The 16,540-nt window shown below is 37.7% G+C and overlaps 1 protein-coding gene across 1 annotated transcript; it reads left to right on the top strand.

Moving 5' to 3' along the window:
• Nucleotides 1–3,434: 3,434 nt before the first annotated feature.
• On the top strand, nucleotides 3,435–15,666 carry rab2a (RAB2A, member RAS oncogene family). Its single transcript, XM_084411805.1, has 8 exons — nucleotides 3,435–3,749; nucleotides 7,411–7,482; nucleotides 8,255–8,322; nucleotides 10,804–10,886; nucleotides 11,030–11,122; nucleotides 11,658–11,769; nucleotides 12,670–12,738; nucleotides 14,199–15,666. The coding sequence occupies exons 1-8, from the start codon at nucleotides 3,704–3,706 to the stop codon at nucleotides 14,292–14,294; spliced, it is 639 nt and encodes a 212-aa protein (XP_084267931.1). The 5' UTR covers nucleotides 3,435–3,703; the 3' UTR covers nucleotides 14,295–15,666.
• Nucleotides 15,667–16,540: the final 874 nt, after the last annotated feature.

The following is a 16,540-nucleotide window of genomic DNA, read 5'->3' as shown; positions in this document are numbered from 1 at the left end:
TTTTAAATGATAAAAGCAATTCTTGACACTTGATGGTTATTATTTACTGAGGGATGTGCATCCTATTGACCAGAATCTCAACATTTTAAATTCAATGGAGCCTATAAATCAATAGTCAATGTCAATACATTGCTTTCCATCTTGCATTAATGCAGAGTTGTAACTAAACCTTGACTGAGAGACTAGATAATCATCGTCTTGTTTTAAAACTATGAGGAGTGCCATCACGCCCATATTGAACTGGTCCCGACTCAAAACAGATGTTTCTGTTGAAAAGTGCGCGTTTCATTTCGTGCATGCGTTTATGAACGCATGTTAACGCGCGACGCGGTTATCTTTTCAGAGCTGCAGTTTATAAACAAACACCGTTGTCCTTTGTCGTTTATTAAACGTAATAAATCAACTCACATCAACTTAACTTTAGCTTACTGTTCTTTGCTGACATCAAACTTGGAGAGGAGAGCACACAAGTCTACCTGATAACTGTTGCCGCAATTAACTCTCATGGTGTGTTTCTCTCTCTCTCTCTTTTCATGACCAGAAGGATAGTTCCGCTTCATTTTCTCACCGATATTGTAAACATTGATTGACGCGTTTTGACACGAGGGGGAGTCGGGGCCTTGAGTAATTTGCGGGGCCCTACGCAACTTGCGTGCGTATAGGCTGATCGGCTCTGGATACACTTACGATAAAAAAAGAAATTTATGGTTATGGTAAATGTGAAATATTAAGAAATAGTGTGAGTGATTAGAGATCACACCACACTATTTATGGTATACACACACACACACAAAAAAAAACTGTGTATGTGTCCTTGTACTTTTCCTGAATATTCACTGTCAGACAATTGTACCTTAGTGGTATCTTGTCACTAGGGCGGTAACGGTTAGCGTTAGGGGGTTTGACAACTTTGTGCCTTATCTACCCACTAAAAGGTGTATATTAGTACCTTAGAAACCTTAAAGTCACAATGAAACAGGTTGGGACTGATATTTTCTTCTGTATTGTGACGTACATTCTAGTTTAACGCAATAAAAAAAAGTAGGGTGGAACTACACCATTTGTTGATTGGATTTTGAGATGTGGTTGTTGCACTCAAAATGGAGGCAGATGAACACAAGCTTTTAGAAGCAGGTTTAAGCAGACTAAATGGGTGCTTCTTAGTTCAAAGACTTTGTCCTAGTAGCAGCCTAGAAATGCAGCCTTATGTCAACAAGCGCTGACAAAGGCCATCTCAATTTGAAGGATCCTTGGAAGTCTGCGTTTCATGTCCTTCATACGGCTTATTTTGAAGAATGTATCGGGTGTATTCATCCTCCAGTCACCCACAATCCTTTGCACACATTCCAATTCACGATAAAGAATAAGTGCAAAATTAAGCACTGAGCTCGCCAATTTCATTATGTATATCAAGACAAAAAATATATATTTTGGAGATGGTGTTATGTTTTCTTTTGTTGTAAATTAATCACTTAATGCCAAATTGTCCACAATGTAAACCACTTGGAGACCACGGATGGTTGTAATTCACTGTATTGCATTAATAGTAAATCAGTTAATGTAAAGATTTTTAATACAAAGTATTTATCCATAGATTAAATACGTCTCATTCTAAAGTGATATACCAAGTATGGTGTCCCATACTCACCCATCGAAGTGCGTATACAAAGCAGTGAGTATTGAACACACACCGGAGCAGTGGGCAGACATTTTTTGCTGCGGCACCGTGATTGGGGGTTAGGCGCCTTGCTCAAAGGCACCTCAGTTGTGGGTATTGAGAGTGGAAGAGAGCACGGTACATTCAACCCCACTTACATTTCCTGCTGGTCCTAAGACTCGAACCCGCATCCTTCAGATTACAAGTCCAACTCTCTGTCCATTAGGCCACAACTGCCCCTACTCTAATTAAGTCAAGTCAAGTCACATTTATTTATATAGCGCTTTTTACAATACAGATTGTTTCAAAGCAGCTTTACAGAGATAACAGGAAAATAATGCAAAAAAGTTTCCAGAAGAAAATAGCGTAACAGTCCAGCTTAAGTATAAGTTCAGTGATGTTTCATTTTTGTTTTTAAAAGAGTTATTAATTGAGTTCATTTATATATATATATATACTGTAGCCTATATATAGCTGCTCTGGAGTAAACAGTGATGTCATCGTCCCGCTCAGTTCAGTTCTTGTATAATAGTGTCAATGCAGGCAGATCAATATTATTGTTGAATATTAAATTAAATGTTACATTTAATGTCCCCAACTTAGCAAGCCAAGCCAATGGCAACAAAGGTGGAAAAAGGCGACATTGGCAAGGAACCAAAACTCCATCAGGTGGCAGAATGGAGAAAAAAACCTTGGGAGAACCCAGGCTTGGGCGGCCAGTTCTCCTCTGGCCAATGAACAAACAGTGTATGATTATGATTCAAGCAGCATAATAGGTCAGAAGTCAGATTGGTTTGGAACAATCAGAATATTATCCAGTTCCATCTCGTTGAAGATCTGAGTCACGCCGGTATGGGGATGGGTTTGTTGAGGATCAGTGCTGATGGCTGTCGTATCGATGAGGCCTTCACAGGGGAGAGTCTAGTTGACTCAATCTCTGCTGACACTTCAGGGATGCATTGTGGTCGTGTCTAGGTGCAGGTCCTCCATCTGGTCTGGATACGGCCCGGATCCGGCTGACTACATCATGCGTTGTGGTCGTGTCTAGGCGCAGGTCCACCATCTGATCTGGATCCAGCTGATTACAGTAAACCTCGGAATAAGTAGAAAGACTAACATTAGCATAGATGCCATTCTTCTTATGATGTAACGAGTACATTGGGTATTATAGGAAGTGTTCCTAATTCCGGCTGACCTAATTTATGCAGCCTCTAGTGTCTAATGCTAAGAAGGACTCTAGCCTACAAGCCTCAGAAGGACTGGACTAGGAAGGTCGACCCACTAGGATTTAAGAAGCATCAGTTGATTGGAGAAGACCTGCGTGCGTCTATCATTTTCACTGTTCTGACATTTTGATTTAACATTACAAGGTAAAAAAAAATTATAAATAAAATACAAATAAAATGCAGAGCTGAATGGTTAACAATAAGATCTAGCTATATCCATTTAGAAAATAATGCATGTTTTTCATTTTTCCTTTTATGCCAACTTTCAGCTACTATGAACCTTTTAGGGGTAAATATGGAACGAGGTATCCCTTAAAATGTACTGCCCCAAGGACAAGCAATTTTGCTCATTTTTTTCTGTGAGTGCTCAAATTTGGTTGATTAATATTGGATTTAAATGGGATATTCTTCAGCTTTGCTTTTTCAACATTCAGGAGCTCACTCACGATCACTTTTTGAGAGGTCAATACAAGGTTTGGATGTTTAGAATGATCATTATTCTTATGTAGTGTCTAGCGAACAATAAAACCTTAACGTCTAATGACATAATTATCTGTCGGCGAACATTGACCTGACACATAGCGGTTAGGTGAGGGAACTTCCGGTGAAGTCCACAACCTCTTCTGTTCTGTGTGCGTGGCGAAGGCGGGACGTGTGACGTAGACCGGCTGGAGCTCGAGGTGTTTATTGTTCCTTCCCGTCGAGGAGAGAAAAGGGCTGGCTTAGCGGAGGCAAATATCACACACGCTTTCTCTGCGGTTTTAGCTTCAAGGAGCCATTTTAGTAAGGCCAGCACAGGTTGATACAGGACCGGTTGGCCATGGCGTACGCGTATCTCTTCAAATACATCATAATCGGAGACACGGGTAAGCAGCGACAGCGAGTCTGTTATTTCCGCAGTGTTGGAGTCAATGACGTGGTTCAAGCAGAGGCGCGAGGGGTGGGAGGTCTGACAGCCTGTGTTTTTACTCTGCCTTTCCCTCCATCTGCCTCATGCTAATTCTTATCACATACATAAAGTTAATTCCTAATCGTGTGCTTCATGTCACGACAGCGGTGTGTAGTTATGAGGCTGCCACGGTCTTTTGTTTTCCACTGGGTGGGGGAAGCTAGCAGGCAAGCTAAACGTTGCTTCATATCAGCTGTCTGCCTCAATAACAACAGTAGCATCTCTGCTTTCTATTAGCACGAGATGTTGAGCGAAAAAGCAACATGCTGTGTACGTGTCAGTACGTCTGGCTCAGTATTCGCTTGCTTTGCTTACATCTTTTTCTAGTCCAGTTAAAGGCCACAACCTGGCTAGTTAGCCAACATCGCTAGCAGCTATTTACTCTCTGAAAATGGCGTTGGCCCAGTTGCGTTTTATCAGAATATAAAACATTTAATAAGCAATGTCTATATGATAAATTAACTTGTTTTATTACTCAAGTCCCACATTTATCGGTCAGGGTCATACAATGTGTGTTTTTGATGCTGGTATCCCCGTATATTTGTGGCCTGCTAGTGTTTTCACCAGATTTCTGTCACTGTAACGTTAGGCCTTTCCCTAAGAGATACGGCAATAACAGACAATGTATTTCTGTCTTTAAATGCGTTTATCTGTCATTTAGTTTTGAACTTCTCTGTTTTACTTTTCCCCCCAAAAACTAATATTTTAACAGAAATACATTAATATAATGCTGAGGAGGGAGCTGATGTTTAATTCAACCCAGCATTTTGCATCCACTCAATTCCAGGGAACGTGTTGGTTTATTATTAATTTTATTATATGTATTGACATTCAAATTATTAAGTTGATCCCATGCACTTTGTACATAACATATTTTCACGTTGTGCTTGTATTTAAAATACATGCATGTAATTACTTTCTAGCTCTAGTTTCTAGTTATGTCTAGACTATAATTACAATTATAGATATATAATTACACTATAAGCCAGTGAACTTACCTGTATCCCATCTAGATAGCAGCAAAAGTGTTTTGTTATACAACATGAATGCAATAAGTGCATTGTACCTAACTTTTTTTTTAAGTACATAATTGTTAAAGACACCTAATATAAAGTGGGACTGGGACCATTTTTGTCCTCTAAATAATGCTGTGATTTACACATAATTTAGTGTTTTACATTATCTCTAGATTCAACTGTAGGACCAATGTTGTATTGAGGATTTTGTTGCACTGACACAGCATTAAAACCATCATGAGACATAATAAATGCATCTTGAAACTGGGGGCTTTTATGTAGCAAATGTAACCTTCACCAAGCTTTTCATTGACAGACTAGGTAAGTTTGCTTCATTGACTATGAAGTGTCTTTTCTGCCTCATGTGGAAATGCAGCGGTGGTGCTCTCAAATTTTTTGGAAGACTGAACCTTGTAGACTTTATTCTTTTTGCAAGTGCAGAACAGCAACAGTTTAATTTTATTTTTATTTTTTTATTATTAAATTAGTGCATTCACTTAAATGCTAATTAGTTTTAGCCCACATTAAGTGTCTGGGAACATGTTATGATAGTCTCATCTCTGAGTTTGATTTCCTTTTTTATTTAAACATTGTCTGTGTGTGCGCGTATGCGCTCACTGGGACTGCTAACATACATGAGTTAAAGTGATAGTTCACCCCAAAAAATTGTTGTTCCAGACTTGTATGACTGAGTTTCTTCTGCAGAACACAAAAAATAACCAGTTTTGGTGAACACAAACTTCCATTGTATGAACAAAAAACCCTGAGACATTTCTCAAAATATCTTTATTTGTGTTCCACAGAAGAAAGTAAGTCATTCAGGTTTAGAACTATATGAGGGTGAGTAAATGGTGAAAGCCATTTTTCCTTTTTGAACTATCCCTTTAACTATCTAGGCCTAATCTAGAATAGTTTGTAGTGTACCATAACATCTGATGATCAAGTTTGTTGTGGGCCAAATTATTTCAACATCTTGCCCAACACTTCCACATGCGCAGTGGTTTTTCTACATTTTGAATCAGGCCTTGGGCTGTTCTCAAGACAAATGCAACCATCATGTAAACTCTACAATGCCTGATGCATTTCATAAGACTCTGAACTATAGTAAAATTGGGTTTGTCAGACTTAGTTTGGTTATAAAAGTGATGTTAGTATGTGTAAACAGGCTCATGCCTCTGCACGTTGCTCAACCCAAGTCAGTTGATGCTCATCTGAAACTTGATCTAGCTAGTCAATACTAGGCATCATGAGACTGCATCTTGCCTTGTGTTCATGATTGAGGTATAAGTTTGCACTTGCAGTGTTAAAGCTTGCACAAGTTTTTTTTTTTTTTTTTTTTTGACAAACTATATTTGCAGTTATTCATTAAGCAGACACTTATATTAAGTTACCCACTAATGAAAAAAATAAGCATAAGTGGTTAGTTTAAATATACAAGTATACCATACAAGTAGTGCTACTTTACATTTCTCTTGAGCACTTCAATGCAAGTGCAGAACAACAGAAAGTTTGCATTCATTCATATTCGCTATAAATATTAGTTTTAATCCACTTTAAGTGTTGGAAAACATTGATTAGCTCACCCCTGTGAGTTTGATTTCAGATGCTTACCATGACTTTACTGCCATAAATATAACACTACAGGGTTAGATTGAAGGAGTAGCATCTAGCTGTTACCACATTATTTATGTTGTCACCATTATTCACAAGAAAACAATACATCAGCTCACAAGTATTTTGTAAAGCTGTTCTCCCCCCCCCCCCCTCAATTTAGTTACTTAATTGTTCTATAGGCTGTGTAGTGTTTGCTGTAGGTGAGTCTGCACAATACACATTGTAATTTCATCATTGTTGTGTTGTCTCAATGCATCTCTCTTGTGAGCGCTCTTTGAATGCTGCTCGCTTGCTTGGCAACTGCTGTTGCTCATGGTAACGCCTCCTCCTAATGTCATAAGCATTTAACCTGTTTGTGTATCATGGCAGATCCTCTAATCTCATTTTGGTGGACGAGTTTTAGTTATGCCAATATAAAATGTCTTGAACTGATGATTTTACTCAATTAATGTAGTTAGTTTCATATAGAATCAAGTCCATGTAAACTAGCATGTGACATTTGGGTAATGAGTAATACAGGTAATAGTTTAAAGTGCAGAGAAAGCATGTTTTTTATGTCAATCCATCAGGTAATTAGTGTTACATGCTGTGATCTCAAACTAATCTGCCTTAATGTAACTGTTAAATTATTTGTCTTTTCTATTTGTCTGATATTGATCTTAATGCATAAATTTTGTTCTCATTCATCTTAGCAGTAGAAAAATAAGATGGTCTTACAATGGCTTTAATTAAACCATTTGTTTTTGCACATTGTTGGAAAATGAGGTGAAAGGGGAAAGCCAGTTTTGGCTTCACTACAGAAAAAAGAATCTTCTTTTTTTTATATATATATATATATATTCAATTAAATCCTGAACAAATGATTTTGATGTAATGGGATACAGCAGATGTATAGGCCTGAGGCTAATTGTGGCCATTCACACGTGACCCTCTGTGTTTGCTTTGCAGGTGTGGGGAAGTCGTGCCTATTATTACAGTTTACAGATAAGCGCTTTCAGCCAGTGCACGATCTCACTATCGGTAAGGCTCTTTTAACCCAACCATATATTTTCTCATTAATTTAAACAGCAGGAATGGGTCTCATTAGCACAGGAAACAGACTGGTGTCAGTCTCCTTCAAGTGTTTTACTTTATAAAAACACATAATAGTAAAATTTGTTTCATGTTTGAAGCTGCACAAATCTGGATAAAATGATAAATTTAAATAAATAAAAAAAATTTTTTATGGCGATCACAATTCTCCCACGATTTTAAATAGACAACTAAACAAAATAACATGTCATTTACTAGAGGTTCTAAAATGTTAATTGCTGCATTCTATTTTTAAAAAAGATATGAATTAATTTGAATTGAATTTGAATTTTATATATATATATGTTTTTTATTATTATTATTATTATTTATTTATTTATTTATTTATTTTTTAAATAAGTTTGAATGAATAGTTCAATGACTCGCTCATAAAGACTTGACTTGTTTCATTACTGGATGAATCAGTGTTTTTGGACGGATCTCTTGAATAAATTTAGCGTTAAGATCACGTAGGTATTTTAAAAATCGTGCAGCTCTAGTGTTTGAGGCTCCATCCACTCTATATGAGCACATTCTTCACAACCTGGGTAAATAAATGTATTTAAAGATGCCATTTGGTAACTATTGTCAAGTTTTATATCACTAATGCTTTAAAATAAAAGATCTGATCTGTGGTGTTGATGCAAATCTGAGGTGATCTGTTCACTGCTGTGTCATCGCTGAGTCATGAATCAAGCTCTGCCTTCATGTGTCTTGACAGGTGTTGAATTTGGAGCGCGAATGATCACTATAGATGGCAAACAGATAAAACTTCAGATCTGGGATACGGTAAGATTACAGTCATCTGATTTTTCTTGCATCTTATTTGTGCAGAAAGCACAAGTTTGTTTCTATGTGTGATCATTTAGGTCAAATTCATGGCTTTAGTAAATGATATGAGTGTTACTATGCCAGTTACTGAAACTGACACAGTTGAGACGGTGTTGAGGGAACATGTGTTTCCTGATTTGGCAGATTTGGCCATACAATAATGCTAACTCAGCAATATGCCTAAGGCTGCTCATGGGAGCTCAGTTCTGCTGTCAGGTTGTTTTGAGCCAGTCACATGACATCGAACCTAAATGTCATGGGACTAATGATTCTAGAGACAATGGCATGATAATGCTTATTGGCACCAAAAATAAATTCAAACAGGTTTGAAACAACTTGAGGGTGAGTAAATGATGAGCAAATATTTATTTTTAAGTGAACTATTCCTTTAAGAGCCCTCCAAAAATATGTACTACAAGTAAATGTTGCTTGCAATGTTTTTTTTTATTTCTCTTCTTCAAAATCCATGGATATTTTTTAACTGCTGTCAATAAATGGAGATGCTCTTTGCAGCCAAATGGTGTAGTTATGACACGAACCAGTAGGGCATCCCTTTCTTCATCCACATGCTCTCTTTTTCTTATGCCCTGCCCTTCGAAGAAAGGTCAACAAACCTGATGTCTTGTTCAAAATGATTGACAGGGCGAAAGTGTTTCTAATTCGTTTTCTAATTTCTAATGTTTATAATCATGCCGTATGCTGGTACTTTTTTTGCAGTTTTTAGCTATGTTGCACAGACACAGGTTTGTTTTCTTAAGATGCCTATTTCACTCATATCTGTTGGACATTAATGCTAGTATGTAGAAGATTTATACTGGCTTTAATGTTTAATTTAAAGTCTCTTATGCATTTATTTGATTACAGCAAAAGCAGTAATATTATATAATAGGATCACAATTAAAATAACTGTTTTCTATTTTAATATATTTTACAATGTAATTTATTCCTGTGATGGCAAAGCTGAATTTTCAGCATCAGTCTTCAGTGTCACATGATCCTTCAGAAATCATTGAAATATGCTGATTTGCTGCTTAAGAAACATGTTTTTTTTTTATACTTTGATGAATAGAAAGTTCAGTAAAACAGTATTTATTTGAATTATATTTTTAACATCATAAAGGTCTTTTGTCACTGTTAATCAATTTGATAATTATTTGTATAATCTTACTGACCCCAAACCTTTGAACGGTTTTTCTTTCTTTTCCTTTTTTCCTGATTACTACTGCAGTTCTTCATAGTGAAAGACCCAAACTAAATATTTTGTTGAATTGTGGAGACTTCATTCTTTCTATCAAAATATGCCGCCTTAAATAGAACTTGATTTATATAAGCATTCCTTGAAACTGGGGGTATGTTTGTTTTATGTACATAGCTTTTAAAGCCTTGTCTCAATTGACTTGGATCATTTATTTGCCAGCATGTATAAATGTTTTTACAATATAGCAGCAGACTTGTTTAATCTTCCTCATGCAGGAAATGCAGTCATGAAATGTTAATAAAAAAATGTCTTGGCTGCACATAAACACATTGGCCAGCAGAGGGAGACAACATATCAAAGGCCATGATGTTTTCGTCATAGCGTCAGTATTTGTTGTATATATCAGATGTCTTGTTTTTCTTTTCTTTTGTATACTTGTATACTCTCTTAGAAGGTTGCAGTTCTCGTAAGAGATGCAGTTATGCATGTGTGAAGAATAAATGAAGAGACATTAAACGTTAAAAATGATGTTTTCCTGTTTATAGCCAGTTTGTAAGGGCGAGGCTGTCTAATGAAAAATCTAATGTTGGAATAATTAGAGGTAATCCTGCTGTGGTTTTTTTGGGTCTGGCTTTGAAGTGATGATGTCACTAAATTGTACTGTGTGTTTAAATGCACCATAAATAATTTATTTCAAGGTTATTTCAACAAGCTCTGTGATAAAATGAGAGAAGATGGGGATGAGGGGGTGGGTGTTGGATGAAATAACAGGAGAAATCTGCATGTCTGGCCTTCCTGTAACCTTTCACTCCAGCAGATGGCAGGCATAACAGTGTCATTCATCATTTATTCACAATGGGCTCCATTAACTCTAATGTTAACAGCTGCCCCGGGGAATGGGTTATTGAATTCAAATACGTGCTCCTGGCTTATTTGCCTGCTGTCAGAGGGGTTGGGTGGACCAGAGGCCATCTTATACCATGACACGCCGTTGAATGGTGGCTGTACGCTGGGGGCCGGTAGATTTGAGAGGCGTCAGTGATGCTCCAGAGAAGCGTTATGGGGTGGACGTCACAGTGGTCTTTTAGAGCTGGAGTTCCCAGGGCAACACCAGCCTGGAGGAATTGTGGTGAAGATGGTTTACGCACAAAGTGTATACCCTGTGGACATTGTTGGCACCTCAGTGTTCCTTATAAACAGGCTTTTACTGGTGGCATGATCCCTGTGTCTTTGTGTTTCAGGCCGGACAGGAGTCCTTCCGCTCAATCACCAGGTCTTACTACAGAGGTGCAGCTGGGGCTCTGCTAGTTTATGACATCACAAGGTGAGACCAAACTCGTATGACTGCCATATTCTGTTCTGCTCCACTATCTTGTCGTCTCCAGTTTCAGGTCTTAACTACAAAGATTATTCTTGTTTAATTCACTGTAAAAATATTATGTGTGGATATTTGTTATATATTTGCAGAAGGGACACTTTTAATCACTTGACAACTTGGTTAGAAGATGCTCGTCAACATTCCAACTCTAACATGGTCATCATGCTCATTGGAAATAAAAGGTCAGTGTACATCATCATTATTATTATTTTTATTAGTAGTAGAAAGTCTATTTATATTATTTATCTAGTACATATTGACAGATTCATTTAATATATAATACAGTTTAAATGAGATGTGAGAAATAAGAGTACATCAATTCTAAAATGACCATTTGGATCTAAACCCTGGTGTAAATTGGACCGGTTTACTCCACATTTACTCAATTAATTTAAGTTTTTCCGTTCTTTTGAACCTTCTATTAATCAAATGATCCTGAAACAAAATATATAATAGTTTCCGCAAAAATATTAAGCAGCACAAACATTTTCAGGATTGATGATAATAATAAGAAATGTTTCTTGAGCACCAAATCAGCATATTAGAGTGATTTCTGAAGGATCATGTGACACTGAAGATAGATGCTGAATTTCAGCTTTGCCATCCGAGGAATAATTTGCATAATTTTTTTTTAAATAGAAAACAGTTATTTTTAAATTGTACATTTAAATTAAATCTTTTGAAATAAACAAAATCTGATTTATTTCCTCATGCCAGTGATTTGGAGTCACGGAGAGAGGTGAAGAAAGAGGAAGGAGAGGCCTTTGCCAGAGAACATGGACTGATCTTCATGGAGACTTCTGCAAAGACTGCATCAAATGTAGAAGAGGTAAAACAGCTCTTGTGTGGCTCAGAGGTCTTCAGTGCCTGTGTCGTGATTTATGTTTGGGTTCTTGTGCGAAAACATGTGCACATGCATGCATATAGATAACACCCTAGGGACACAGACTGGGGAGAAAAACATTCAGATCTCTGCGGTGGAAGCCAAGAAGCTAAAGCAGGGCTTAGAGCTGGCTTTAAAAGAGTGGGGATGTTAAATTGTGGAAGTCCCTCCCCCATCCTCCCACCCGAAGTCGCCTCAATGATTAATTTGTCTCATTAGTGTCGTGTGAATTCTCCTGACCCTTCCCCCACCCCTTTATGACGTTTCAATCTCCTATTTAAGGTTCATGCATATTCATAGATTCCCTGCCACACACACATCCGCAGATACAAGCGCACACATCTGTGGCACTCGCTCAGCCATCTCTTTCTCTCTCTGTGGTAATTGAGCCACAGAGGACTGATAGCTCTGGAGAGCTGAGAGGCAGTTGCACCAAAAAGCAAAGCAGCTCTGTTAATTAGGCTACGAAGTGCCGGTGGCAGGTCTTAACACTTTAGAGGTGAGCCATGCAGACGGCCGTGTTTATCTTCTCTGGGTGACCAATGTGTGCTCAACTCCAGTAATAATAGACACCATCACTTGCAGCCAGATGGGGGCACCAGCCTTCAACTGTAAAAACCTTGACAGTTTGAACACTTCAATTTAATCATATCTGTTTTATCTGACTTGTTTATTCATTAATTATATTGATCCCAGTATGCAGTATTGTTTTGATTCCAGTATTGGTTGTTTTGCACAGTCTCATTTAATTCAGTATGAATTCTGTATGAGTTTATCAGCTTAAGCAGTTAAAGAATAGCATTTTAATCACATGGATAAAATATGGTATTTTTTTGTGTGTTTCAGGCATTTATCAACACAGCCAAGGAGATTTATGAAAAGATCCAGGAGGGAGTCTTTGATATAAACAACGAGGTAACCCATATGACAAGGAAGCACATTCTTTGTTTGCTTTTACAACTTACAAGTAATTGGGTCAAGAGGACTTCCTGTTGCGTTACAGTGAAATCCATTATGCATGGTCTGGTGGGTGGATTCAGAAACTACATTTACAAACTATTTCCTGGAAGGTGAAATGTGTAATTTTGTTCAAATACTTGCTACTTTCCCTACTTGATATACAGAGACAATGTTCAGTAGGATTTTCATAGGATGAATCCCCCCCCAAAATTAAACTTTGTGGCTCTGTGACCAGCTTAAGCAATGGTGTGAGTTTGGGGTTATCCAAACTATAGGTTTATCTTTTTTTTTCTTGCTAATTTAATTCAGTTTAGTGACACTAGTGACATATAAATAAAGCACTGCACCTTTAACTTTAGTGAAAGCTTCTTCTATATTACAGACACTTTGTCAGAGTTTTTCATCAGTAAATAGGTTTAATAAAAAAGTAAAGTCATATACTAGAGTCTCACATTGGATGGTTGATGCACTTTGTACTATGGTGATTGTTTTCCCACAGTAGCCACATTGTTGTCCTCAAATCTATGCAAATTCAGATGTAATAGCCAATGTAGCATAGCAGATATTATTGTACTGGTTTGCACATGATGCAGGCATTGTAACAGCCCATAAAATGTTTAGGAATGTAATGGTGGTGAATACTTGACAATTACATAAACCCATAAGACTGAAGTGAGAGGAGGGAGCAAGGTTACAACGAACACAAATCTGCTCCAGGGAAAGCTCCACACAAGCCCTCCAGCCCTTCAGTTTCTCTCTACTGGCTGGTAGCCAACACATAAATTCCTCACATTTCGTAAGTTACAGCTGGTTGAAGGGAGGTGAGCCCAGTGCAGCTATTTTATTGGAGTAGTAGGAAGAGTTTTTTTTTTTTTTATAAAGAAAAAAAGTTAAGGCACAGCATCCAAACCACATCAGCTGATAGATATCCTGGCCAGGAACCTCAAGGCTCACATGTGAGCTCACCCCAGATCACTATAAATCAGATTTGGCGCAGTGTGGAGTTTCCTGAGAACGTTACAAAAGCACAGCTTCGCTACGGCATGTCTGTTTTGAACACAAGCCCGCTTAAGGGAAAAGTTGGTGCGGTGGATGCCTTTGTGTGATGAATGAAAGTGCCACCAGCTTGGGTGTGTGTGTGTATTTTTAAAGCTCTGGCAGGTTTCCCTGCGTCTCTTGAGTTACCGCTGGAATAACACTCCAGAGGTTCTCCCGCCTCAGTGCTGACAAAAGCGTCCCACTAATTCAGGCCTACAGGGGCTGTTGTCTGCTTAATACAGCGTTATACAAAATCACCATAATTTCTCATGGATTCTTTTTACTTATGGAAGCAGAGGTTGAAATTGTGTGGTCTCTTGTCATCTGAAATGGAAATAAGTGTTTAAATGTCTTGCATGTTTTATTTGTGTGTGCAGGCTAACGGCATCAAAATTGGACCCCAGCATGCTGCCACCAACTCCACGATGGGCGGCAGTCAGGGAGGACAGCAAGCCGGAGGGGGCTGTTGCTGAGCACTACCCTTTACCCCCCAGTCTCCTTCACACACCCCTCCGCCCCTTACGTTTCTACTGGACTGGTCGGGCTCACTAACATTTTCTTAACCTCCCACAGCCCAGGCCCCCGGATTCAAATCATATGTTAGATGGCTGTCCAAAACAAAAATATTTATAAAGTCCAGGTCCTCTTCAAACCTCCTGACAAACTCCTGAAGCCTGTGTTTGGGCTACAGAAGACATTATATGGTTATTAGTAAGGAAAAAGGCAGGAGCTTTGGAGTTATTATGGTAAATATATATTCATGTTTGTTTCTCAGCAAATTGTTTTTGTTTTTGCCCTTTTGACTTCAAGCTGAACTGTATTAAACACTACAAAGTCATCTATAGTATTTTAATCAGTTTATGTGGGTGAATTCAATGAAAACTGTGGTGAACTCAGAAGTCAAAATAAAAGGAACGTAGAGCTGGTCTAAAAAAAAGAAACAGCTGTTATCAAAGTGAAGAAGTTAAAAGAAGAAAAAAAGCAGGACTGTTTTAAATCTGTATTTATCATTCACATTCTGTATATATAGTTATCATTTCTTGCTTTGGTGTACGTTGACTGAGCTAGAATTCTGTACTGAATTTGCTTAAATTCTATACTGTATGAATAGAGCTTGAAACTGCAACAGTATTGCGATATTTCCAAAACCTCTTTGACACCATTTTAAGGTAATCTTTTACTTCATTTATTTTAGTTTGGTCCTGCCATCTGCCTTGACCCCTCGTAAACGTGCCCCCGATCCTCTTCTCTGTATAGAAACTCTGGCTCTATATACCTATTTTAATGCCAAATTTGTGTTTACCTGTGTTCTAAAATCATGGCTCCAGATATGGATCACCTCTCCAGAACTAGATCTACTGTTTGCCTTAAAAGATTTTGGGACGTCAAAACAATAACATATTCATGTTACACAGGATCATTTCAGTGATTACGTGCAGTCCTATATTGCATATGATAACGCTAGACTCACTTATCCATTAGACAGACACTCACGCATACATGCCTGTACTTATATATCCATACAAGTCGTCACATATGCATGCATTAGTATGCATATAAATATATCTATTTTTTTCCTCTCTTCAAAATTAATTTTCTCCGATGCAGTCCGCTGTGTAAAGTCAGTGCAGATCCACATTAATTTAGGTGTCTGAGTGATTGTGTAAAGACTTGCTTTCTCTTGGCACTATGTTGTTAATAGATATATGGTGAACATCTTGTCTGTTGTGAAAGGGGTGTGATAAAGCCAAACCTGGAGTAACTTTGTGACCCTCGACTTTATTTGCTGTGTTCTCAAAATGAAATGCTATCACGAAAAAAATATAATAAAACCTTCTAAACTCAGTTTGCTTATGTGCAGTTTTTATACAAAGCCGGGACTGGCTTTGTGTTGGATTGCATATGAATAAAGTGTCTGTTTAAGATAAAAATGTATATTTTGCTGTTTTCTTGCCATAAATGTTTGTTTTAGTTTAGAACATTTGTAAAAATCATCCGATAATACATGAACCACAGCGTGTAACGACTGATGATTAAGCGTCTGTGAATGCGCCAGAGGCATGTATCAAACCCGAAAGTGCTGCAGGCATATAGATAGAACTGACGTAAAGAGGCAGACCTGAACATCCGGGCTACAGACGCCAACAGGGATTGGTTGTTTTACGATTCAGGTAAATTCCGCTTGTATGTGTATAGCTTGGTTGTGTATGATTATACCCATAATAGTACACTTGTGAATGGAAATTTCCTCAAATTCATGAAAGCAAACACAGCACCTTTAATTATCGTTTTTAATCCTTCTAATGTTTAACTGTGAAAGACAAAATGATTCACAACATTCTAGTAATAAAAAAAACATTAATGCTTCATGCAAATATTGTGTTTACATATAGAACTGCGGTACAATGTGATCTCTACATGAGTTTTTCCAGTCAGCGTACAAACAATCTTTAAAACTTAGATATGAGATATCAAGTGCATAATGCTCTTTCACTAAAAAAGACTTCGATGTAACATGACGAGAGCTAAAAAAAAAAGTTTAAAACCCCGAAATATGATATATGTAAATATGAAATATCGATTTTTAAACGACAATCTGTAGCATTGAAACAATACGTAATGTTTATAAAGACCTGGAAAGTAAAAGAAAAAAAGCGGTTGCGTCACAGCCCGGCGAGGTCACTCACGCGCACGCATGTTTATCCAGTAAGTCATGCAC

This window comes from Rutilus rutilus (genome assembly GCF_951802725.1).
Source record: "Rutilus rutilus genome assembly, chromosome: 6".
Classification (NCBI taxonomy): domain Eukaryota; kingdom Metazoa; phylum Chordata; class Actinopteri; order Cypriniformes; family Leuciscidae; genus Rutilus; species Rutilus rutilus.
This window is presented reverse-complemented; position numbering and strand designations above follow the sequence as displayed.

Coding starts and splice junctions, on each gene's coding strand:
- rab2a (XM_084411805.1), top strand. CDS start 3,704: ATGGCGTACGCGTATCTCTTCAAATACATCATAATCGGAGACACGG. Junction 10,887..11,029: donor CTAGTTTATGACATCACAAG/GTGAGACCAAAC, acceptor ATATATTTGCAG/AAGGGACACTTTTAATCACT. Junction 11,123..11,657: donor ATGCTCATTGGAAATAAAAG/GTCAGTGTACAT, acceptor TCCTCATGCCAG/TGATTTGGAGTCACGGAGAG.